This window comes from Rhinopithecus roxellana, chromosome 3 (assembly GCF_007565055.1).
Source record: "Rhinopithecus roxellana isolate Shanxi Qingling chromosome 3, ASM756505v1, whole genome shotgun sequence".
In the NCBI taxonomy this organism is placed as follows: domain Eukaryota; kingdom Metazoa; phylum Chordata; class Mammalia; order Primates; family Cercopithecidae; genus Rhinopithecus; species Rhinopithecus roxellana.
Genome location: NC_044551.1, coordinates 3,797,381 through 3,824,184, shown reverse-complemented (window position 1 = coordinate 3,824,184; position 26,804 = coordinate 3,797,381). Strand labels below are relative to the sequence as shown.

Sequence of the window (26,804 nt, the reverse complement as noted above, 5' to 3'; positions counted from 1 at the left end):
GCCCATGCTGGTCTCAAACTCCTGGCCTCAAGCAATCCTCCAGTCTCAGCCTCTTAAGTAGTTGGGACTACAGACACACACCACCATGCCCACAAGTACACTTTACTTTTCTTTCTTTCTTTTTAAATTTTAGATTCAGGGGTTACATGTGCATGTTTCTTACAGTGGATATATCACATGATTCTGAGGTTTGGGCTTCAACTGAACCTGTCACCCAAATAGTGAACATGGTACCCTACCTAGTTTCTGTTGTTCCCATTTTTATGTTCATGTATACTCAGTATTTAGCTCTCACTTATTAGGGAGAACATGAAGTATTTGGTTTTCTGTTTCTGCATTAATTCACTTTGGATTATGTCCTCCAGATGCATCCATGTTGCTGCAAAGGACATTACTTCATCCTTTTTTATGACTGCATACTATTCCATGGTGTATATGTACCACAGTTTCTTTATCCAATCTACAATTGATGGGTATCTAAGTTGATTCCACGTGTTTGCTATTGTGAATAGTGCTGTGATAACCATGCAAATGCATGTGTCTTTATGGTAGAACGATTTATTTTTCTTTGGGTATATACTCAGTAATGGGATTGCTAGGTCAAGTGATAGTTCTATTTTTATTAGTAGTTCTTTGAGAATCGCCGAACTACTTTCCACATAGACTGAACTAATTTATGGTTCCACTAACAGTGTATAAGCGTTCCCATTTCTTTGCAACTTCACCAACATCTGTTATTTTTTGACTTTTAATAATAGCCATTCTGACTATTCTGACTATAAGATAGTATCTGATTGTGGTTTTGATTTGCATATCTCAGATGATTAGTGATCTTGAGTATTTTTTTATGTTTGTTGGCCACGTGTATACCTTTTGAGAAGTGTCTGTTCATGCCCTTTGCCTACTTTTTAATGATTTTTTTTCTTTTTGATTTATTAAAGTTTCTTATAGATTCTGGATATTATACTTTGATGTCTTACTTTTTTTTTTTTTTTGAGACGGAGTCTCACTCTGTCGCCCAGGCTGGAGTGCATTGGCCGGATCTCAGCTCACTGCAAGCTCTGCCTCCCGGGTTTACGCCATTCTCCTGCCTCAGCCTCCCGAGTAGCTGGGACTACAGGCGCCCGCCACCTCGCCCGGCTAGTTTTTTGTATTTTTTAGTAGAGACGGGGTTTCACCATGTTAGCCAGGATGGTCTCGATCTCCTGACCTCATGATCCGCCCGTCTCGGCCTCCCAAAGTGCTGGGATTACAGGCTTGAGCCACCGCGCCCGGCCGATGTCTTACTTTTAAGTCTTTAAACATCTTGAGTTAATTTTTGTATATGGTAGGGGTCAACTTTCATTTGTCTATGTATGGCTAGCCCGTTATCCCAGCACCATTTATTGAATAGGGTTTTTATTCCCCATTGTTTATATTTGTTGCTTACTGCAACCTCCGCCTCCTGGGTTCAAGCATTTCTCCTGCCACAGCCTCATGAGTAGCTGGGATTACAAGCACACACCATCATGCCTAGCTAATTTTCTATTTTTAGTGGAGATAGGATTTCACTGTGTTGGCCAGGCTGGTCTCGAACTCCTGACCTCAAGTGATCTGCCCACCTCAGCCTCCCAAAGTGCTGGGATTACAGGTGTGAGCTACCCCTCTGGCCTGTAGTTTCAACTATAGATCTTGCACATGTTTTATTAAAGTAATACCTAAGTGTTTCTTGATTTTTTTTTTTTTTTTTTGGTGTTGTTGCTAGTTTTTTTTAAATTTCAATTTCAAATTATTCATTGAAATACAATTATTATTATACAATTATTCATAGAAATACAATTGATTTTATATATCAACTGTGTACTTTAAGTGACATTGTTAAACTCACTTATCAATTGTATCATCTTTACTGTAAACTTCTTGTGGTTGTCTGCATAAACAATCTTTTCTTTCTGTTTCTTCTATTCTCATGTGTAAGCCTTTGTCTTTTCTTGCCTTACTGCACTGTCAAGGAACCTCCACAATAATGATGAGTAGAACTGGTAAAAGTGAACAACTTTGCCTTGTTCTTGATCTTAGGGGGAAAGCATTCAGTTTTTCACTATTAGGTGTGATATTAGCTGTAAGGTTTTTTAGATGCCTGCTGTCAGATTAAAAAGCTCCCTTCTATTCCTAGGTTGCTGGTAGTTTTTATCATGAATGCTGTTGGATTTTGTCAAATGTCTTTTCTTCATTTATTGAGATTATTTTTATGATTATTTTCTTTCGTTCTGTTAATATGATTTATTACATTGATTGATTTTATTTTTAAATTATCCTCTCTTTTCATTGTGGTAAAGTATATATAACATAAAAATTTCCATTTTAGCCATTTTTGAGTATACAGTTCAGTGACTGTAGGTACATTCACTGTTTGCAACTATCAGCAGCATTCATCACCAGAACTTTTTTCATCTTCCCAAACTGAACTTCATGCCCACTGAAAAACAACTCTCCATTTCCTCCTTTCTCCCAGTCTTTGGCAACCACCATTCTTCTTTTTGTCACTATGAATCTGACTACTCTAAGTACATCATAGAAGTTGATTCATACAGTATTTGCCCTTTTTATGTCTGGCTTATTTATTTCCCTCAGCATAATGTCTTCATGGTTCATCCATGTTATAGGATATATCAGAATTTCATTCCTTTTTTGGGCTGAATAATATTCCATTGTATATATATAGATACCACATGTTGTTTATCTCTTCATCAAATGATGGGCACTGGAGTTACTTCCCCCTTTTGATTATTGTGAATAATGCTGCTATAAATGTAGGTATACAAATATCTGTAGATTTAAACCTATGTAAGGTACAGTAAATTTAAATGGTCTAGAAATGCCACACAAAAAGCAGAAATTGTCAGAATGACATAGAAGACAGCTACATCAAACAACATGACCTAATTGACATAGGACACTCCACTGAGCAATTGTAAAATGCACATTTTTTTCCATGTGCTCATGGAACATTCACCAGGATGGGCCACATATTCTTTCCAGAAATGTGGGAGATAGGAATACTTCTGTACTCATTTTATTAGGCCCTGTTTCACCTGGTATTAACCCAACAGAAACAATAAAGAGATACTACAAACTAATATCCTACATAAACATAGATATAGAAATCACTAACAAAATATTAGCAACCTGAATCCAGCAATATATAAAAAGGGCAGTATACCACGACCATGTGGAGTTTATCCCACTAATACAGATTGGTTTAACATTTGAAAATCAATTTATATTCAGCATAATAACAAAAAGGAGAAAAATCATGAGTTAATTCCAGTTGGTACAGAAAAGAATTGATAAAATTCAGTATACATTTATGATTAAAAATTCTCCACAAACTTAAAATAGAAAAGAAACATAAAGGGCATTAAGGAGGGAAAAAAAAAAAAAACTTATAGTTTACCTCACATTCAATGGTGAAAGAACACTGTCCCCCTAAGACTGGGAATAAGACAAGGATATCTTCTTTGACTATTTACATTTCACATCATGTTGGAAAATCCTTGTCAATGCAATAAATCAATCAAAATAAATGAAATGAATACAGATAAGAAACAGGTGATGTGATTACATGTAGACAGTCTACAAAAAGTATGTAAAAATTAAGTGAATTTTGTAACTTTTCAAGATACAGGGGAATAGAAAATAAATTATATATCTACATAATAATACCAAACAATTCCTAAGTAAAATTTTAAATTATATTACTTAAAATACTATTAAAAACTTGAACATTTAGGGATAAATTTACAAAAATAAATCCAAGACCTTTACATTGAAAAACATAAAATATCAGCCAGGTGAGGTGGCTCACGACTACAATGCTAGTACTTTGGGAGGCTAAAGTGGGAAGATCAGTTGAGGCCAGGACTTGCAGTCCAACCTGGACAACACAGCAACACCTTGTCTCTACAAAAAGTAAACACTTTAACCAGGCGTGGTGGTGTGCACCTGTAGTCTTCCCAGCCTACTCGAGAGCCTGAGATGAGAGAATCACTTGAGCCCAGAAGTTTGAGGTTATAGTGAGCTGTGATCACTCCACAGCTCTCCAGCCTGGGTGACACAGCAAGATCCTATCTCTTAAAAAAAAAAAAAAAGGAAGAAAAGAAAAATGTAAAATATTGCTGAGAAAAATTAAAGAAGACTTAAATAGAGAGATGTACAATTTTCATAGATGAAAAGAGTTAATATTTAAAAGACATTATTTCCCTTCAAAATGATCTGTAAATTCAGTGCCCTCCAATCAAAATACTAGCAGCCTTTTTGGAATTGATATGCTGATTTTAAATTTTGTATTAACATGCAGAGAACCTAGAATACTCAAAACTTTTTTGGAGAAAGAACAAGAATGGAGAATTTAGCTTAATATAAATCTACATTTATCAAGGTGGTTTGGTACTTATGTAAGGATAGTTATAAAATTAATGGAACCAACCTGAATATCCAGAAATTTTCTCACACTTATATGGTCAATTGATTTTTCAATAGCAAAGAAAATTCTTTCCAATAGCTTGTGTTGAACAACTGAATTTCCATATGGAAAAATACAAACCTAGAACGTTACCTTATATAATCCTCCAAGAAATTTAACTTGGGATTTATCACAGACCTAAATATAAAACTAAAACTAATAAACTTTTAGAAGAAAAAGATGAATAAAAATATTTCAATTATGAGTACGCACAAAACTATTAAATAGGACCCTAAAACACAGTTTAAAAAAAAATGATAAATTGGACTTCACTAAAATTTTAGATTCTTATTTTTAACAGATTTATTACAGCAAAGGAAAATACAAGCCATAGACAAGGAGAAAAATTTGCCATACATGTCTAACATCGAACGTATTCAGAATATGTAAAGAACCCTCACACCTCAGTAAGAGAAACATTAATTTTAAAATGGGCAAAAGGTATAAACAGACACTTTACCAAAGAGGATTTATGGTGTGGACTAAATGTTTGTGGTTCCCACACGCTCTTCTACCCCATTCATGTGTTGAAGCCTTAACTCTAAATATGATGGTATTTAGAAATATGGGACCTTTGGGAGGTAACTAGAGTTAGATGAGGTCATGAGAGTGAGGCCTTAATGATGATATTAGTGTCCTTAGGAGAAGAGGCACCAGCCAGCTGTACTCTCTCCCTGAGCATGCACAAAAAAAGAAGTCATGTGGGTACACATTGAGAAGATGGCTGCCTAAAAGCCATGAGAAGAGGCCCCAGAAAGAATCCGATTATACTGGCACCTTGATCTCAGACTTCCAGCCTCCAGAACTGTGAGAAAATAAATTTCTGTTGTTTAAGCCACCCAGTCTGTGGTGATTTGTTATGGCAGTTGAAGCAGTCTAAGACAATACGTAAAATCAGTAGTCATCAAGGGATGCTAATTAAAACAACAGTGAAGTACCACTACATACAACTAGACTGACTAAAATTTTAAAATTGACAATACCAACAAAACTGACAATACATTCATGAAGATGTAAAGTACCTGAAACTTTCATGTATTTCTGACTAGAGTGTAAAATGTTACTACTACTTTGGAAAACAGTTTATTAGTTCTTTAACAGTTTAAACATACACTTATCCTACAACCTGGACATTCTGTGGCTAAGTATTCACCCAGAGGCATAAATACATAAGTCCAACCAAATTCTTGTACCCGAATTTTCCCAGCAGCTTCATTCATAATAGCCAAAAACTGAAAACCACTAAAATATCCAACAAGTGAGAGGATAAACAAATTGTCATACTTCCCTGCAAAGGAATACTACACATCAACAAAAAATAATGAACTGCTGATATGCTCATTGTGTTTGTTTTTATTGCTGTATGTCAACATTACCACAATAATAATAACAACTTAAAATAAGACACATTTATTATCTTACAGTTTCTGTGCATCAGGAGCACAAGCACAGCCTAGCTAGGTTCCTTAGTTAAGGGTTTCACTAAGCTGTAATCACCCCAAGGCTGGGTTCTCATCTAGAGACTTGATTAGGAAAAGCTCTACCATCCCACTTGTGTGGTTGTTGGCAGCATTCAGTCCATTGCAGTTGTAAGACTGAGAGCTTCGCATTTTTGCTGGTTGTTGGCCAAAGACCACACTGAGTCCTAGAGGTCACTGGCCATTTCTTGCCAATGGTGTTTCCCAATATGGCCACATTTTCCTTAGAGCCAGCCAAGTGGAAGAATACTCCAGCCAAGATAAGCACTATAATCTTATATAATATAATCACATGAACACATATATCCCATCACCTTTGCCATGTTCTTATAATTAGAAGTCATGGATCCTACCCTCACTGAAGGAGAAGAGATAATACAAATGTATGGATACCAGGGGTTGGTGATTGTATAGGCTACCTTAAGAGTATCACTCATTGGCTGGGGACTATGGGTAGGGTAAGGTAGGTGTTTCCATGTAAACAGACTGGGGAACTTTTATAGGTGATGTTCTGTCTATTGATTGTGGTGCTAAAAACAGGATTGTAAACATTTCTGTTAGAAGCTGTGGAATTGCACACATGAAATGGCTCACGGTATTTTGTAAATTATACCTCAATAAAATTGATTAAGAAAAAAGACAGTAATAGCCATGAGCACCACAGAATTTGCAACTTAAAGATGCCAACTTAATTTAATGATATCCCTAAGATATCCTTAAAAGTCAATAATTAGAAAATGATTTGTTTCTTAATATATCCTTTGAAGGATTTTCACAGTAAAAACTGTGGATCTCTTATTTTTATAGTCCTTTATGAAGTGTCAACACTCAGAACTAGCAAAGATTATTTTTTTAAAGATGAGGCTTTATTACAGTCTCTTCCATAAGTGAAGTAAGCACATATTTCTAATGTAATATCTTTTGGATGCAGACTATTGATAACCTTTCCATAATTTTGATTCTGAATGGTTACCTATTGGATCTGGTGATAGAATATTTCATTTACTTTAGCCTCTGCTGACAATGTTTCTAAAGGTGTATTTGCCATTTTTAGCACGTATGGAGATTTGAAAAATGTATGCTTCATGAAATATTTTCTTGCTTGATTCTTCTAGTCTCTTTAAGTGATTAATGGGTGCTTTAATTTGCATACTCACCTTTAATCTTATTATAGTGGGTTATATTCTAATAGGAATATTAAAGTTCAGTGAAAATCCCATGCATGCTGATGAGAATGCAAATGAACATTGATGAAAGAATGCTAGGATCATAAGGTGTAAACGGTCCAGTTATCTTGCTAAATGCATTTCAAACAATGTTTACATTATAATGAGGACTGATACAGATTTCACTACATAAATATCACTAGCAGTGGCAAAATTATATAATTTATAATTGGATAATGGTTCAATTTCAGACTATTTTGAAGTTAACAAAAACAACAAAGTATGACTTCATATTAATGCAAACTTCAGCTGGTCATTTCCTTTGTTGTATGTAGTAGTTGGGAAATTGGGTACGATTTTACAAATAAGCGGTCACATTGAGCATTTCTGGCTGTAACCTTTACAGGATGCATAACAAATAGTAGTGGCATCACTCATCATCCCAACAGGACATTTCAAGTATCTGGTTATTGTACAATTATAAATATACAAGCTTATTTCAGTAGTTATATTTATGTATCTGTATGAAACAAAGATTCATTAAATGGTCATTGAAATTGAAGGTAAAAGAGGTTGCTTTGTCTTTATTAGAGACTAGTGTCCCCTGACAGTAAATAGACTGGGTGATATTTATTATAATACATTCGGTTTTTAAGTTCTATTAAATTCTTATATCAATAGATGAATTTGATAAACTTAAGCAAAACCAGTAAGCTTTAGAAAACATATAACAGAGTTTCTCCAACCTCTTTACTACCTTGGAATTTTTTTAATGATTTGTATTCAATTGAAGTATTTTTTTTTCCAGCCTTACAAGAGAACTGAAAATGCTATTTTATAGACTCATCAGTAGGGCAGATTGTTATTTAGAGTTCTTTTTCTCATGGTGACAATAAGTGTGCATTATGCCATTATACTTGTTCAGCACAGTCTTGTGCCCACTGGTGTGTGTTCATAGACTCTAGAATACATGATAATCATTAGTTAAAAGTATAATAATCAGTAATGATTTGTATTTTAAATAATATGAAAGTGTTTTTGCATCAATATATATATTTTTCGCTAAAGAGATTATACTTAATGGTAGCCCTGGCAAAGGGATTGGCACACTTCTTCTTTAAAGGACCAGATGGTAAATATTTTAGGTTTTTTATGGGCCACTTAGTTGGTTACAACTACTCAACTCTGATGTTGTAGCACAGAAGCAGCCAGATAATATGTAAACAAATGTGTGTCTGTATTCCAATCAACCTTATTTCTAGACACTGAAATTTTGAATTCTCTATGATTTTCATGTCTTGAAATATTGTTCATCTTTTGATGTTTCTGCAACCATTAAAAAATGTAAAAAGTGGTGGGCTGAATTTGGCTTGCAGGCTGTACTTTGCTGACACCTGCCCTAGCAGTTGATTTTTCTAAACTTAGAATTAACTTCTACTCTACATTAAAACTGAAGATATATTGCTTAAAACCTTTTATAGATATATAGTTCATGTTGAGTTATTTCAAAAGGAAGCTCTTTTCTAGAAAAAAATTCTTAATTATACATAAGTAACTTTATTTTAAAAAAACTTTTATTTTAAGTTTGGGGTACATATGCAGGTTTGTTACATAGGTAAATGTGTGTCCAGAGATTTTGATGTGCAGATTATTTAATCACCCAAGTATTAAGCCTGGTTCCCATTAGTTATTTTTCCTGATCCTCTCCCTCCTTCCATCCTCCACCCTCCAATAGGCTCCCATATGTGTTGTTCCTCTCTAGGTGTCCATGTGTTCTCATAACTTAGCTCCCACTTATAAGTGAGAACATTTGGTGTTTGGTTTTCTGTTCCTGTGTTAGTTTGCTAAGGATAATGGCTTCTGGCTCCATCCATGTCCCTGCAAAGGCATGATCTTGTTCTTTTTAATGGCTGCATGTATTCCATGGTGTATATCTAACATGTTTTCTTTATGCAGTCTATCACTGATGAACATTCAGGTTGATTCCGTGTCTTTACTATTGTGAATAGTGCTGCAATAAACATACACATGCATTTGTCTGTATAGTAGAAAGATTTATATTCCTCTGGGTTTATACCCAGGAATGGGATTGCTAGATCAAATGGTATTTCTATGTTTAGGTCTTTGAGGAATCTCCACACTGTTTTCTTCAATGGTTGAACCAATTTACGCTCCTACCAACAATGTATAGCATTCCTTTTTCTCTGCAACCGCAACCTTGCCAGCATCTTGTTATTTTTTTGACTTTTTAATAATAGCCGTTCTGACTGGTGTGAGATGGTGTGATTTGCATTTCTTTAATGATCAGTAATGAACTGTGTTTTTTTATTTTTATTTTTATTTTTATTTTTTTGAGATGGAGTCTCGCTCTGTCACCCAGGCTGGAGTGCAGTGGCACAGTCTCAGCTCACTGCAAGCTCCGCCTCCCGGGTTCACGCCATTCTCCTGCTTCAGCCTCCCGAGTAGCTGGGACTACAGGCACCCGCCACCACATCTGGCTAATTTTTTGTATTTTTAGTAGATATGGGGTTTCACTGTGTTAGCCAGGATGGTCTCGATCTCCTGACCTCATGATCTGCCTGCCTCGGCCTACCAAAGTGTTGGGATTGCAGGCGTGAACCACCATGCCCGGCTGAGCTTTTTATTTTATGATTGTTGACCACATGTATGTCTTCTTTTGAGGAGTGTCTGTTCATGTCTTTTGCCTGCTTTTTGATGGGGTTGTTTATTTTATTTTCTTATAAATTTGTTTAAGTTTCTTACAGATGCTGAATATTAGACCTTTGTCAGATGCATAGTTTGTAAAAATTATCTTCTAATCTGTAGGTTGTCTGTTGACTTTGTTGATTGTTTCTTTTGCTGTGCAAAAGTTGTTTATATCCCATTTGTCCATTTTTGTTTTTGTTGCAATTGCAGCAAAATTGCAAATTTTGTTTTGAAAATTGGTGTCTTCTCATGAAATCTTTGCCCATTCCTAGATCCTCAGCGGTACTGCCTAAGTTGTCTTCCAGGGTTTTGTAGTTTTGGGTTTTACATTTAAGTCTTAAATCCATCTTGAGTTAATATTTGTGTGTGGTGTAAGGAAGTGGTCCAGTTTTAATTTTCTGCATATGGGTATATGGCTAGCCAGTTATCCCAGCACCATTTATTGAATAAGAAATTCTTTCCCCATTGCTTGTTTTTGTCAGGTTTGTTGATCAGATAGGTGTAGGTGTGCAGTCTTATTTCTGGGCTCTCTATTCTGTTTCATTGGTCTATGTGTCTGTTCTTGTATCAGTACTATGCTGTTTTGGTTTCCATAGCTCTGTACTATAGTTTGAAGTTGGGTAGTGTGGTGCCTCCAGCTTTGTTTTTTGTTTGTTTGTTTTGCTTAGGATTGCCTTGGCTATTCAGGCTCTTTTTGGTTCCATATAAATTTTAAAATACTTTTTTCTAGTTCTGTGAAGAATGTCAATGGTAGTTTAGTGGGAATAGCATTGAATCTGTAAATTGCTTTGGGCAGCATGGCCATTTTAGCAATATTGATTCTTCCAGTCCATGCGCGTGGAATGTTTTTCCATTTGTTTGTGTCATCTCTGATTTTTGGGCAGTGGTTTGTAGTTCTCCTTATCAAGATCTTTCACCTCCGCTGTATTCCTAGGTACTTCATTCTTTTTGCGGCAATTGTGAATGAGAGTTTATTCGTGATTTGGCTCTCTGCTTGAGTTTTGTTGGTGTATAGGAGTGCTAGCAGTTTTTGCACATTGGTTTTATATCCTGAGACTTTGCTGAAGTTGCTTATCAGCTTAAGAAGCTTTTGGGCTGAGGCAGTGGGGTTTTCTAGATACAGGATCATGTCATCTGCAAACAGGGATAGTTTGACTTCCTCTCTTCCTGTTTGGATGCTCTTTTACTTTTTTTCTCTTGCCTGATTTCACTGGCCAGAACTTCCTATACCATGTTGAATATAAGTAGTGAGAGAGGGCATCCTTGTCTTGTGCCAGTTTTCAAGGGAAATTGTATTAGTCAGAGTTCTCTAAAGGGACAGAACTAATAGGATATATGAATATATGAAGAGGAGTTTATTAGGAGAATTGACTCACATGATCACAAGGTGAAGTCCCACAATAGGCCGTCTGCAGCTGAGGAGCACGGAAGCAAATCTGAGTCCCAAAACCTCAAAAGTAAGGAAGCTGACAATGCATCCTTCAGTCTGCAGCTGAAGGCCCAAGAGTCCCTGGCAAATCACTGGTGTAAGTTCAAGAGTCTAAAAACTGAAGAACTTGGAGTCTGAAGTTCGAGAGCAGGAAGCATCCAGCATGGGAGAAAAAGGAAGGCCAGAAGACTCAGCAAGTCTGCTCATTCCACTTTCTTCTGCCTGCTTCATTCTAGCCATGCCGGCAGCTGATTAGATGGTACCCACCCAGGTTGAAAGTGGGTCTGCCTCTCCTAGTCCACTGACTTAAATGTTAATCTCCTTTGGCAACATCCTCATAGACACACCCAGGAACAATATATTGCATCCCTCAATCCAATCAAGTTTACACTGAATGTTAACCATCACAGGAATGCTTCTAGCTTTTGCCCATTCCATATATTGGCAGTGGATTTGTCATATATGGCTCTTATTATTTAAGGTATGTTCCTTCAATGCCTAGTTTATTAAGGGTTTTTAACATGAAGGGATGCTGATTTTAATTGACAGCCTTTTCTGCATCTGTTGAGATAATCATGTGGTTCTTGTCTTTAGTTCTGTTTATGTGATGAATCACATTTATTGATTTGCATATATTGAACCAGCCTTGCGTCCCAGGGATGAAGCCAACTTGATTGTGGTGGATAAGCTTTTTGACGTGCTGCTGTATTCAGTTTGCTAGTACTTTGTTGAGGATTTTTGCACTGATGTTCAACAAGGATATTGGCCTGACATTTTCCTTTTTTGTGGTGTCAAACACTGCCAGGTTTTGGTATCACAGTGATTCTGGCCTCGTAGAATGAGTTAGGGAGTCCCTCATCTTTAATTTTTTGGAATAGTTTTAGTAGGAATGGTTCCAGCTGTTCTTTGTACATCTGGTAGAATTTAGCTGTGAATCTGTGTGGTCCTGGGCTTTTTTTGGTTAGGCTATTTATTACTGCCTCAATTTCAGAACTTGTTATTGGTCTGTTTAGGGATTCAGTTTCCTCCTGGTTCAGTCCTGGGATGGTGTATGTGTCCAGGAATTTATCAGTTTCTTCTAGACTTTCTGGTTTATGTGGAAAAAGGTATTTATAATATTCTCTGATGGTTTTTCTCTCTGTTGGGTCAGTGGTAATAGCCCCTTATTTCTAATTGTGTTGATTTGAATCTTCTCCCCTTTCCTCTTTATTAAGTCTAACTAGTCATCTATTTTATTAATTTTTTTTTCCAAAAAGCAGCTCCTGGTTTCATTGACCTTTGGAATTTTTTTTGTGTATTTCCTTTAGTTCAACTCTGATTTTGGTTATTTCATGTCTTCTGCTAGCTTTGGGATTTGTTTGCTTTTGGTTCTCTAGTTCTTTTAGTTTTGGTGTTAGGTTGTTAACTTGAGATTGTTCTAATTTTTCAATGTGGACATTTAGTGCTATAAATTCCCCTCTTAACACTGCCTTACTTGTATCCCAAAGATTCTGGCGTGTTGTATCTTTGTTCTCATTAGTTTCAAAGAACTTCTTGATTTCTGCCTTAATTTCATTACTTACCCAAAAGTCATTCAGGAGCAGGTTATTCAATTTCCATGTAATTGTATGGCTTTGAGTGAATTTCTTAATCTTGAATTCTAATTTGATTGCACTGTGGTCCAAGAGACGACTTGTTATGATTCCAGTTCTTTTGCATTTGCCAAGGAGTGTTTTACTTCTGATTATGGGATCGATTTTAGAGTAAGTACCATGTAGCAGTGAAAATAATGTTTATTCTGTTTTTTGGGGTGGAGAGATTTGTAGATATCTATCAGGTCCATTTGATACAGAGCTGAGTTCAGGTCCTGAATATCTTTGTTAACTTTCTGTCTTGATGATATGTCTAATACTGTCAGTGGGGTGTTAAAGTCTCCCATTATTAATATGTGGGAGGCTACATCTCTCTGAAGGTCTCTTACGAACTTGCTTTGCAAATCTGGGTGCTCCTGTGTTGGGCGCATACATATTTAGGAGAGTCAGGCCTTCTTATTGAATTGAACCTTTTACCATTATGTAATGTCCTTTTTTTTTTTTGTCTTTTTTGGATCTTTATTGGTTTAAAGTCTGTTTTGTCAGAACTATGATTGCAACCCCTGCTTTTATCTGTCTTCCTTTTACTTGGTAGGTTTTCCTCCATCCCGTCATTTTGAGCCTATGTGTGTTAGTGCTTGTGAGATGGATCTCTTGAAGACAGTATACCAATGGATCTTAGTTCTTTATCCAGCTTGCCACTCTGTGTCTTTTAATTGGGGCATTTAGCCCATTTACATTTAAGGTTAGTATTCATATGTGTGGATTTGATCCTGTCATCATGATGTTAGCTGTTTATTTTGCAGACTTACATGGTTGCTTTATAATGTTACTGGTCTGTGTATTTTGGTGTCTTTTTGTAGTGGCTTGTAACGGCCTTTCCTTTTTGTATGTAGTGCTTCCTTCAGGAGCTTTTGTAAGGCAGGTCTGAGATTCCCTCAGCATTTGCTTGTCTGAAAAGGATCTTATTTCTCCTTTGCTTATGAAGCTTAATTTGGCTGGATATGAAATTTTGGGTTGAAATTTCCTTTCCTTAAGAATGTTGAATATTGGCCCCTACAAACCCAGAATGGCTTACAGGGTTTCCACTTAGAGGTCTGCTGTTAGTCTGATAGACTTCCCTTTGTAGGTGAGCTGACCTTTCTCCCTAGCTGAGCTTAATATTGTTTCTTTCATTTCAACCTTGGAGATTGTGGTCATTATGTGTCTTGGGGATGATCTTGTGGAGTATCTTATTTATTTATTTTATGAGATGGAGTTCCGCTCTTGTTGCCCAAGCTGGAGTGCAATGGCACGATCTCAGCTCACTGCAACCTCCACATCCCAGGTTCAAGCGATTCTCCTGCCTCAGCCTCCCAAGCAGCTGGGATTACAGGCATGTGCCACCACGCCTGGCTAATTTTGTATTTTTAGTAGAGACGGGGTTTCACCATGTTGATCAGGCTGGTCTCGAACTCCTGATATCAGGTGATCCAACCGCCTTGGCTTCCCAAATTGCTGGGATTATAGGCATGAGGTACAATGTCCAGCCTCTTGTGGAGTATCATACTGGGGTTCTCTGCACTTCCTGAATTTGAAAGTTGGCCCATCTAGCTAGTTGGGGAAGTTCTTATGGATGTTATCCTGAAATATGTTTTCCACATTGGCTGCATTCTCCCTATATCTTTTAGGTACACCAATCAGTCAGATTTGGTGTGTTTACATAATCCCATTTTTCTCAGAGGTTTTGTTCATTTTATTTCATTCTTTTTTCTCTATTCTTGTCTGCCTGTCTTATTTCAGAAAGACAGTCTTCAAACTCTGAGATCCTTTCCTTCACTTGGTCTATTCTGTTATTAATACTTGTGATTGCATTATGAAATTCTTGTATTGTGTTTTTCAGCTCTATCAGGTTGGTTACATTCTTCTCTATGCTGGCTGTTTTGTCCATCAGCCTCTGCAATGTTGTATCACGATTTTTAGCTTCTTTGCATTGGTTACAACATGCTCATTAGTTCAGTGAAGTTTGTTTTTATCCATGTGCTGAATTCTACCTCTGTCATTTCAGCCATCTCAGCTTCAGCCCCGTTCTGAGCCCTTTCTGGGGAGGTGATGCGGTCGTTTGGAGGACAGAGGCCACTCTGGCTTTTTGAGTTTTCAGTGTTCTTGCACTGATTCTTCCTAATCTTTATGGACTTATCTACCTTTGATCTTTGAAGTTCTGACCTTTGGATGGGTTTTTTATTTTTTAGTTTTTCTGTTTCTTTTAATAGTATGGTCAGTTTTCCGCAGGGCTACTGCAGTTTTCTGGGGGTCCACTCCAGTCGCTAGTCACCATGAATTTTCCAGTACCTATAGGCATCACCAATGAAGGCTGAGAAACAGCAAAGATGGCAGCCTGCGCCTTTCTCTGGGAGCTCCTTCCCAGGGAGGTACAGGCCTGTCGCCAGCCTGAATACACTTGTAGGAGGAGGCTAGAGACTCCAGTTGGGAGGACTCACCCATTTAGGAGGAACAGGATCGGAGACTTGCTTAAAGAAGCAGTCTAGCTATGCTTTCTTTCTTTCTACTTTTTTTTTAATTATACTTTAAGTTCTAGGGTACATGTGCACAACGTGCATGTTTGTTACATATGTATACATGTGCCATGTTGGTGTGCTGCACCCATTAACTCATCATTTACATTAGGTTTATCTCCTAATACTATCCCTCCCCCGCCCCCAACCACACAACAGGCCCCAGTGTGTGATATTCCCCTTCCTGTGTCCAAGTGTTCTCATTGTTCAGTTCCCACCTATGAGTGAGAACATGCGGTGTTTGATTTTCTGTCTTTGCAATAGTTTGCTCAGAAAGATAGTTTCTAGCTGCATCCATGTCCCTACAAAGGACACAAACTCATCCTTTTTTATGGCTGCATAGTATTCCATGGTGTATATGTGCCACATTTTCTTAATCCAGTCTGTCACTGATGGACATTTGGGTTGATTCCAAGTCTTTGCTATTGTGAATAGTGCCACAATGAACATATGTGTGCATGTGTCTTTATAGTAGCATGATTTATAATCCTTTGGGTATATACCCAGTAGTGGGATGGCTGGGTCATATGGTACATCTAGTTCTAGATCCTTGAGGAATTGCCATACTGTTTTCCATAATGGTTGAACTAGTTTACGATCCCACCAACAGTGTAAAAGTCTTCCTATTTCTCCACATTCTCTCCAGCACCTGTTGTTTCCTGACTTTTTAAAGATTGCCATTCTAACTGGTGTGAGATGGTAACTCATTCTGGTTTTGATTTGCATTTCTCTGATGGCCAGTGATGACGAGCATTTCTCCATGTGTCTGTTGGCTGTACGCATGTCTTCTTTTGAGAAATGTCTGTTCATATCCTTTGCCCACTTTTTGATGGGGTTGCTTGTTTTTTTCTCATAAATTTGTTTGAGTTCTTTGTAGGTTCTGGATATTAGCCCTTTATCAGATGAGTAGATTGCAAAAATTTTCTCCCGTTCTGTAGGTTGCCTGTTCACTCTGATGGTAGTTTCTTTTGTTGCACAGAAGCTCTTTAGTTTAATTAGATCCCATTTATCAATTATGGCTTTTGTTGTCATTGCTTTTGGTGTTTTAGACATGAAGTCCTTGCCCATGCCTATGTCCTGAATGGTATTACCTAGGTTTTCTTCCAGGGTTTTTATGGTATTAGGTCTAACATTTAAGTCTCTAGTCCATCTTGAATTAATTTTCATATAAGGAGTAAGGAAAGGATCTGGTTTCAGCTTTCTACTTATGGCTAGCCAATTTTCCCAGCACCATTTATTAAATAGGGAATCCTTTCCCCATTTTTTGTTTTTCTCAGGTTTGTCAAAGATCAGATGGCTGTAGATGTGTAGTATTATTTCTGAGGACTCTGTTCTGTTCCATTGGTCTATATCTCTGTTTTGGTACCAGTACCATGCTATTTTAGTTACTGTAGTCTTGTAGTATAGTTTGAAGTCAGGTACCGTGATGCCTTTAGCTTTGTTCTTCTGGCTTAGGATTGTTTTGGCAATGTGGGCTCTTTTTTGTTTCCATACATACTTTAAAGTAGTTTTTCCAATTCTGTGCAAACAGTCATCGGTAGTTTGATGGGGATGGCATTGAATCTATAAATTACCTTGAGCAATATGGCCATTTTCATGGTATTGATTCTTCCTATCCATGAGCATGGAATGTTCTTCCATTTCTTTGTGTCCTCTTTTATTTTGTCGTGCAGTTGTTTGTAGTTCTCCTTGAAGAGTTCCTTCACACCCCTTGTAAGTTGGATTCCTAGGTATTTTATTCTCTTTGAAGCAATTGTGAATGGGAGTTCACTCATGATTTGGCTTTCTGTTTATCCATTATTGGTGTATAGGAATGCTTGTGATTTTTGCACATTGATTTTGTATCCTGAGACTTTGATGAAGTTGCTTATCAGCTTAAGGAGATTTTGGGCTGAGAAGATGGGGTTTTCTAAATATACAGTCTTTTCATCTGCAAACAGGGACAATTTGACTTCTTCTTTTCCCAACCAAAATACCCTTTATTTCTTTCTCTTGCCTGATTGCCCTAGCCAGAACTTCCAACACTATGTTGAATAGGAGTGGTGAGAGAGGGCATCCCTGTCTTGTGCCAGTTTTGAAAGGGAATGCTTCCAGTTTTTGCCCATTCAGTATATTGGCTGTGGGTTTGTCATAAATAGCTCTTATTATTTTGAGATACGTTCCATCAATACCGAATTTATTGAGAGTTTTTAGCATGAAGGGCTGTTGAATTTTGTCAAAGGCCTTTTCTGCATCTATTGAGACAATCATGTGGTATTTATCTTTGGTTCTGTTTATATGCTGGATTATGTTTATTGATTTGCAAATGTTGAACCAGCCTTGCATCCCAGGGATGAAGCCCACTTGATCATGGTGGATAAGCTTTTTGATGTGCTGCTGGATCAGGTTTTCCAGTATTTTATTGAGGATTTTTGTATCGATGTTCATCAGGGATATTGGTCTAAAATTCTTTTTTGTTGTGTCTCTGCTAGACTTTGGTATCAGGATGATGCTTGGCCTCATAAAATGAGTTAGGGAGGATTCCCTCTTTTTCTGTTGATTGGAATAGTTTCAGAAGGAATGGTACCAGCTCCTCCTTGTACCTCTGGTAGAATTAGGCTGTGAATCCTTCTGGTCCTGGACTTTTTTTGGTTGGTAGGCTATTAAATATTGCCTCAATTTGAGAGCCTGCTATTGGTCTATTCAGGGATTCAACTTCTTCCTGGTTTAGTCTTGGGAGGGTGTAAGTGTCCAGGAAATTATCCATTTCTTCTAGGTTTTCTAGTTTATTTGCATAGAGGTGTTTATAGTATTCTCTGATGGTATTTTGTATTTCTGTGGGGTTGGTGGTGATATCCCCTTTATCATTTTTTATTGTATCTATTTGATTCTTCTCTCTTTTCTTCTTTATTAGTCTTGCTAGCAGTCTATCAGTTTTGTTGATCTTTTCAAAAAATCAGCTCCTGGATTCATTAATTTTTTTTGAAGGGTTTTTTGTGTCTCTATCTCCTTCAGTTCTGCTCTGATCTTAGTTATTTCTTGCCTTCTGCTAGCTTTTGAATGTGTTTGCTCTTGCTTCTCTAGTTCTTTTCATTGTGATGTTAGGGTGTCAATTTTAGATCTTTTCTGCTTTCTCTTGTGGGCATTTAGTGCTATAAATTTACCTCTACACTGTCCTGACCTGCAGGACAGTCGAACGGACCCTGGAAGGGGGAGTGGGAATGGAGGAGACAAGAAAACACGAGAAATGGAGACAAGACAAATAGCCTGATCAAGTCTCGTTTAATGGTGGTGGTGCAATGCCTTATATAGGCTGGCAGAGGAAGAGGTTGGGCCAGGGCGGTGACAGGAGGCTGGGTTTACTCAAATGACAATTGCGCATGCGCCATGGGTTTGTAATATTCCCGGGCGCGGGATCGTGCCTGCCCCGTAGGCTGCATATCTTCCTGGGCGGGAAAAATGTTTGCGTGCGCTGAGCGCGGGAAAGGTTAGCGTGCGCGGGAAAGGTTAGCACGCGCACGGGAAAGGTTTGTAATGAAGAACCCGAAATGTGCCATCTTGTCTCCGCTTTGCGGAGATCAAGCAACAGAGGTCGGCTAATTCCGGGCCTCATGGCTTCGAACACTACACATTGCTTTAAATGTGTTCCAAAGATTCTGGTATGTTTTGTCTTTGTTCTCACTGGTTTCAAAGAACATCTTTATTTCTGCCTTCATTTTGTTATGTACCTAGTAGTCATTCAGGATCAGGTTGTTCAGTTTCCATATAGTTGAGTGGTTTTGAGTGAGTTTCTTAATCCTGAGTTCTAGTTTGATTGCACTGTGGTCTGAGAGACAGTTTGTTATAATTTGTGTTCTTTTACATTTGCTGAGGAGTGCTTTACTTCTAACTATCTGGTCAATTTTGGAATAAGTGCGATGTGGTGCTTAGAAGAATCTACATTCTGTTAATTTGGGGTGGAGGGTTCTGTAGATGTCTATTTGGTCTGCTTGGTGCAGAGCTGAGTTCAATTCCTGGATATCCTTGTTACCTTTCTGTCTCGTTGATTTGTCTAATGTTGACAGTGGAGTGTTAAAGTTTCCCATTATTATTGTATGGGAGTCTTAGTCTCTTTTTAGGTCTCTAAGGACTGGCTTTATGAATCTGTGTGCTCCTGTATTGGATTCATATATATTTAGAATAGTTAGCTCTTCTTGTTGAATTGATCCCTTTACCATCATGTAATGGCATTCTTTGTCTCTTTTGATCTTTGTTGGTTTAAAGTCTGTTTTATCAGAGACTAGAATTACAACCCCTGCTTTTTTGTTTGTTTGTTTTCCATTTGCTTGGTAGATCTTCCTCCATCCCTTTATTTTGAGCCTATGTGTGTCTCTGCATGTGAGATGGGTCTTCTGAATACAGCAAACTGATGGGTCTTGACTCTTTATCCAATTTGCCAGTCAGCATCTTTTAATTGGATCATTTAGTCCATTTACATTTAAAGTTAATATTGTTATGTGTGAACTTGAACCTATGATTATGATGTTAGCTGGTTATTTTGCTCGTTAGTTGATGCAGTTTCCTCCTAGCATCGATGGTCTTTACAATTTGGCATGTTTTTGCAGTGGCTGGTAGCGGTTGTTCCTTTCCATGTTTAGTGCTTCCTTAGGAGCTCTTGTAGGGCAGGCCTGGTGGTGACAAAATCTCTCAGCATTTGCTTGTCTGTAAAGGATTTTATTTCTCCTTCACTTATGAAACTTAGTTTGGCTGGATATGAAATTCTGGGTTTAAAATTCTTTTCTGTAAGAATGCTGAATATTGGCCTCCACTCTCCTCTGGCTTCTAGAGTTTCTGTTGAGAGATCTGCTATTAGTCTGATGAGCTTCCCTTTGTGTGTAACCCAACCTTTTTCTCTGGCTGCCCTTAACATTTTTTCCTTCATTTCAACTTTGGTGAATCTGACAATTATGTGTCTTGGCGTTGCTCTTCTCGAGGAGTATCTTTGTGACGTTCTCTTTATTTCCTGAGTTTGGATGGTGGTCTGCCTTGCTAGGTTGGGGAAGTTCTCCTGGATAATATCCTGAAGAGTGTTTTGCAACTTGGTTCCATTCTCCCCATCACTTTCAGGTACACCAATCAGACGTAGACTTAGTCTTTTCACATAGTCCCATGTTTCTTGGAGGTTTTGTTCATTTCTTTTTACTCTAAACTTATCTTCTCACTTCATTTCATTCATTTGATCTTCAATCACTGATACCCTCTCTTCCAGTTGGTCGAATTGGCTACTGAAGCTTGTGCATGCGTCATGTAGTTCTCGTGCCATGGTTTTCAGCTCCATCACGTCATTTAAGGATTTCTCTACACTGGTTATTCTAGTTAGCCTTTTGTCTAATCTTTTTTCAAGGTTTTTAGCTTCCTTGCAATGGGTTCGGACATCTTCCTTTAGCTCGAAGAAGTTTGATCTACTGAAGCCTTCTTCTCTCAACTCATCAAAGTCATTCTCCATCCAGCTTTGTTGCATTACTGGTGAGGAGCTGTGTTCCTTTGGAGGAGAAGAGGCACTCTGATTTTTAGAATTTTCAGCTTTTCTGCTCTGGTTTCTCCCCACCTTTGTGGTTTTATCTACCTTTGGTGTTTGATGATGGTGATGTACAGATGGGGTTTTGGTGTGGATATCCTTTCTGTTTATTAGTTTTCTTTCTAACAGTCAGGACCCTCAGCTGCAGGTCTATTGGAGTTTGCTGGAGGTCCATTCCAGACCCTGTTTGCCTGGGTATCACCAGCAGAGGCTGCAGAGTAGCGAATATTGCAGAACAGCAAATGTTGCTGCCTAACCGTTCCTCTGGGAACTTTGTCTCAGAGGGTCACCCAGCCATGTGAGGTGTCAGTCGGCCCCTACTGGGAGGTGCCTCCTAGTTATACTACTTGGGTGTCAGGGACACACTTGAAGAGGCAGTCTGTCGGTTCTCAGATCTCAAACTCCGTGCTGGGAGAACCACTATCTTCAAAGCTGTCAACCAGGGACATTTAAGTCTGCAGAAGTTTCTGATGCCTTTTGTTCAGCTATGCCCTGCCCCCAGAGGTGGAGTCACCAGAGGCAGGCAGGCCTGCTTGAGCTGCAGTGGGCTTCACCCAGTTCGAGCTTCTTGGCCGCTTTGTTTACCTACTCAAGCCTCAGCAATGGTGGGCACCCCTCCCGCAGCCTCGCTGCTGCCTTGCAGTTTGATCCCAGACTGCTGTGCTAGCAATGAGTGAGGCTCCGTGGGCATGGGACCCTCCAAGCCAGGTGCAGGATATAATCTTCTGGTGTGCTGTTTTCTAAGACCTTGAAAAATTGCAGTATTAGGGTAGGAGTGACCCGATTTTCCACGTGCTGTCTGTCACAACTTCCCTTGGCTAGGAAAGGGTATTCCCTGTCTGCTTGCGCTTCCTGGGTCAGGTGATGCCTCGCGCTGCTTCGGCTGTCACTCCGGGGACTGCCCCTACTGTCCGACAAGCCCTAGTGAAATAAACCCGGTACCTCAGTTGGAAATGTAGAAATCACCCGTCTTCTGCGTCACTCATGCTGGGAGCTGTAGACTAGAGCTGTTCGTATTCAGCCATCTTGGAACCTCCTAGATATGCTTTCATAGAGCAGCTGTGCTGTGCTGGGATACCACTGGTCAACTTGGATTCTCCAAAGCCTGATAGCTGGAATGTCTTTGTCACCCAAAGAGACAGACTCTCCCTCTGGGAGCTGTCCCAGAGAGTTCTCAAATCTCTGTCAGCCTGAGAACATGGGCAGGGGTGAATGGAGGCCCCAATGGGGAGGTCCTGCTCAGTGAGGAGGAACAGATCGGGGGCCCACTTTAAAGAAACAGCCTGGCCTCATTTTGGTAGAACAACTGTGCTGTGCTGGGGGATCCATTTTGTTTCTGGTCGGTTTGGACCCTCCAAAACTCACAGGTTGGAACTGCTGAGTTATCCAAACAGCAAAGATGGTGGCCCTTCCCTCCTCCAAAGAACTCTGTCCCAGGTGGGTCGACACTGTTGTCAGTGGTTGACTGGAATTCTAAGCCAGTGGATCTTGTCCTGTGAGGCACTGTGGAAGTGGGGCCTGTGGACCATCACTCCTCAGCCCTCTCAATTCAGCCTTCTTCCTAGGGATATGTACAGAAGTCCAACCTCCTGCCTTGACAGAGCTGCAGTCACTCCTGCTGGGAAGCCTGGAGCCTAAGTATGTAAAACTCTTGCGCATCTGCGCATGCCTGAGTGGCTGCTCTGCCAAGAGTCCACACAGCTCTGTGTGTCAGACTGAAGACCCTGGTGGAGTGGGTTTAGGAGGAGATTTCCTGACTCAGGGTTGCAAAGATCCATGGGAGAAGCATGGTTTCCTAGGGTCACACATTAGAATACTCACCACTTCCCTAGGTGGGGGAGGTTCCCCTGGCTCCATGTCGCTCCAGCATGGGCCATTGTACTGTCTTGCTTTTCTTCATTTTCCAGGGGTCAAGTTGTTTCCTTGATTAATCCCAATGAGAGTACCTGGATGTTTCAGTTGAAGGTGCTATATTTACTCACGGCTTTGGTTGCTCTCCATGACAGCCACATACCCTAGCTGCTTCTAGTTGGCCATCTTGGCCTGAATCTAAGTAACCTAAATTTGGGCCATAAAGAGGCACTTGAAAAATTCCCAAAGTCACTTATTTCCTTGACTACACAGAGGAATTGTGGTATTGCTAAGCTGGATTTTCTAATAAAGATCAAAATCCTGATAGAACAAATATTTTTCAGAAGAAATATTTATTCAATAATTTTAAAGTACCAACTCTTTTAAAGCATTTAAGAGTAAATACCCCAAAAGAGTAGGTACTTACAATGACAGAAAAATAAATCTCCCATGGGTACCTCCTGCCTTTGACAACCTTACAGACTCACAAGGGAGATAAAATCTGTTCAAGTTGCCCAGGTGCTGTGGCTCATGCCTGTAATCCCAGGATTTGGGAGGCCAAGGCAAGCAGATCACGAGGTCAAGAGATTGAGACCATTCTGGCCAACATGGTGAAACCCCATCTCTACTAAAAATGCAAAAATTAGCTGGGTGTAGTGACGCATGCTTGTAGTCCCAGCCACTTGGGAGGCTGAGACAAAAGAATCACTTGAACCAGGGAGTCAGAGGTTGCAGTGAGCTGAGATTGCACCACTGCACTCCAGCCTGGCAACAGAGCAAGACTCCATCAAAAACAAAAAACAAACAACCAAAAAAAAGCATAAAAGAAATCTGTACAAGTTTTGGCTAGAAATAGGCCAAATAGGAGTAGAAACTAATAGAAACAGAATGCAGGCTGGGTGCAATGGCTCACGCCTGTAATCCCAGCACTTTGGGAGGCCAAGGTGGGCAGATCACTGAAGGTCAGGAGTTCAAGACCAGAGTGGCCAACATGGTGAAACACCATCTACAAAAAATACAAAAATTAGCTGGGCATGGTGGTGAGCACTTGTAATCTCAGCTACTTGGGAGACTGAGGCCGGAGAATCACTTGAATCTGGGAGACAGAAGTTGCAGCGACCTGAGATCACACCACTGCACTACAGCCTGGGTAACAGAGCGAGACTGTCTCAAAAAAAAAAAAAAAAAAAAGAAAAGAAAGAAAGAAACAGAATGCAGAAAGAATAACAAGGGTAGAAGTTCAGAAACGGTAGTAGAGAATCGAGAACACTGGAACTGTATTGGAGATACATGTAAGGGATAAGTGCAAGAGACAATAGAGCAGGGGGAAATGACTGATCCCAAGCCTGCAGGTGAATGTTGCTGTTTCCACCCCCACAAACCATTCAGTGCTGGGCTTTTTATGAAGACAGGTCCTGGTGCTATTACAGATGATCCTTGGTTTATGATGAGGTTATGTCCCAATAAGCCTGTCATATGTTGAAAATATCATCATGCAGAAAATGCATTTAATACACCTAGACTACTGAACATCATAGCTTAGCCTAGCCTACTTTAAATGTGTTCAGAACACTTACATTAACCTATAGTTGGGCAAAATCATCTAACACAGCTTATTTTATAATAAAGTTTTGAATAACTTATGTAATTCATTGAATAAGTACTGAAATGAAAAACAGAATGGTTTCACACTATGATAATGTTGAAAATCCTGAGTCAAACTATTGTAAGTCAGTGACAGTCTATGCCTAGATGAATAAGGCCAGCTGTTAGAGATAGTCACAAGAGAGTGGCTGGTGGATGGATAAAGCTAAGACTTTAGAGCCATTTCAACCAGGGTTTATTTCCCAGTCGCTAATTATATGGCATTAGGAAAGTTTCTTAATCTCTCTGGGCCTCAGTTTCCAAATCTCTAAACTGGGATCAATAATTCTTATTTTTCTAACATGTAGTTAGGGTCACATCTAGCCTGGCTTCCTCTTTCTGGTTTAATGTTCTTTACATGTTGTTCAGAAACTTTGAAAGACTGCATAGTTGAGCATGGATGGTTTTTAGAGCCAGAGACAGTGTCAGATCTGAATTCAAATACAACCATTACTATTTAATGTATAAACTTGGGGAAGTCATTTTGTTTCTATTTCTTCAATTTTGTAGTGAAGAGTGAATCAACTAAAATGATAAAACAATGGCCTTCAAGATCATATTCCCTACAGTATATTTTCTCACAATCTCCTATACAACATTGTAGGCTAAGCAGATATTATTGATCTTTAGTTTTTTTGAGTCTTATTTTTAAAAGGTTTATTGAATAATAATAATACTTATATTAATAACTTAGACTTATGTGCCAGGCTTCAAGGTAAGCATTTATATACATTATCTCATATAATTTTCACAACAACTCCGAAGTTTAGATACTTTTATAATTTCCATTTTATAGATGGGAAACCTGATGCTTAGAAAATTAAATAACTTGCTCCAGGTGACATTGACAGTAAGTGATGAAGCTGGGATTTAAACCCAGAAAATCTGACTTTAGAATCGTTCTCATAAGCACTATACTATACTGTCTTCCATGTGATTCTGATAACCTCCCTAGAGGCAGCTGCCCCATTCCCTTCCCATTGCTGCAAAGCATCCAGCACAGTACCCAGTTCCCAGGAGCTACTTAACAAATGTGGGCTCTATCTCTGCAGCCCATCTCCCAAGTGTTACAGCTAAGGCCTGATAATATTTTTCAACCATTGAGTAGCTGCTTGCTGAAGCAAATCAGAAAAGAAATCTCTATAAATAAAAACTTTTCTAAGTCCTTTCCTTTATAAATTGAGCAATAACTAATTCAAATTTCCAGAATAATATAATTTTGATATTGCCTTGAAGTTTGCTGTATTTTGGTTTGGCTTGTATGCCATAAATATACCTAGTTGAATTCAGATAATTAGGAGGTATGATTTTAAAGATATGAAATTGTCCCCTCTTTATCTTCTCTACACTATTATATTCTCATCATGACACATATCACCACCAAACATATGTTTGTGTGTTTATTTTCTGTAACCCCTTCAGTAGTACATGTGCTACAGTAGAGAAGGGACTTAATCTGTTTTATTCCCTGCTGTATCTCTGGTACCTAAAATAATATAGAGTAGGTACTCAAAGAAATTTGTTTTATGGATGAATGATTAAAATGTTTGGGCAAATTATGGGAAACTGACATTTAAATATTATTTTTCTTTCTAGCTTGGATTAGAAGAACAAGAAAGACTCCACCTACTATGGAGGTAAGACTACACAAGGAAGATATCATTTAAGAGTATATATTCCCAAGGATATATAAAACTTCAGAAAAACTATGATGTATTTTCCAAAAGTGTTGATTTTATTTCATAGACAATAACTTAAAACATTTTATAATAAATTAATATATAAACCTATATTATTAATAAAACAATATATGATAAAATAAATGCTCATATTATGGAATATAACAAAATTTCTATAAATTTTAAAGTGGAATAATAAAAATTTTAAACACTTTTTAGAAAGTCTGGACTTGGAGCAGCTTCCAAACTGAATCTCTTTGACCTATCCAAATCATGCTCTTATGTTTCCCTTAATATTATATATTTAAATCCATCAAGTATCCAAAGAAACAGAATTAGCAAGTATATTATAACAATAATTAGTTGAATTTTTATTTAAAACATAAAAATGGGTAGTCAGTGGTAAACAATAAAAAAACATGGAAATGGGGGCGGAGAAAGATGGCCGAATAGGAATAGCTCCAGTCTCCAACTCCCAGCGCGAGCGACACAGAAGACCGGTGATTTCTGCAGTTTCAACTGAGGTACTGGGGTCATCTCACTAGGGAGTGCCGGACAATCGGTGCTGGTCAGCTACTGCAGCCTGACCAGCGAGAGCTGAAGCAGAGCAAGGCATCGCCTCACCTGGGAAGCGCAAGGAGGAAGGGAATCCCTTTTCCTAGCCAGGGGAACTGAGACACACAAC

At 38.6% G+C, this 26,804-nt stretch overlaps 1 protein-coding gene across 1 annotated transcript in view; it reads left to right on the top strand.

Annotated features, from left to right (window-relative positions):
* Window positions 1-26,107, top strand: part of LOC104681637 (NADH dehydrogenase [ubiquinone] 1 alpha subcomplex assembly factor 2) — a 156,439-nt gene extending 130,332 nt beyond the window's left edge. The window contains exon 3 of the mRNA XM_030927355.1: window positions 26,037-26,107. Within this exon, the coding sequence (XP_030783215.1) occupies window positions 26,037-26,107 (71 nt within the window). The remainder of the gene's footprint in view (window positions 1-26,036) is intronic.
* Window positions 26,108-26,804: the final 697 nt, after the last annotated feature.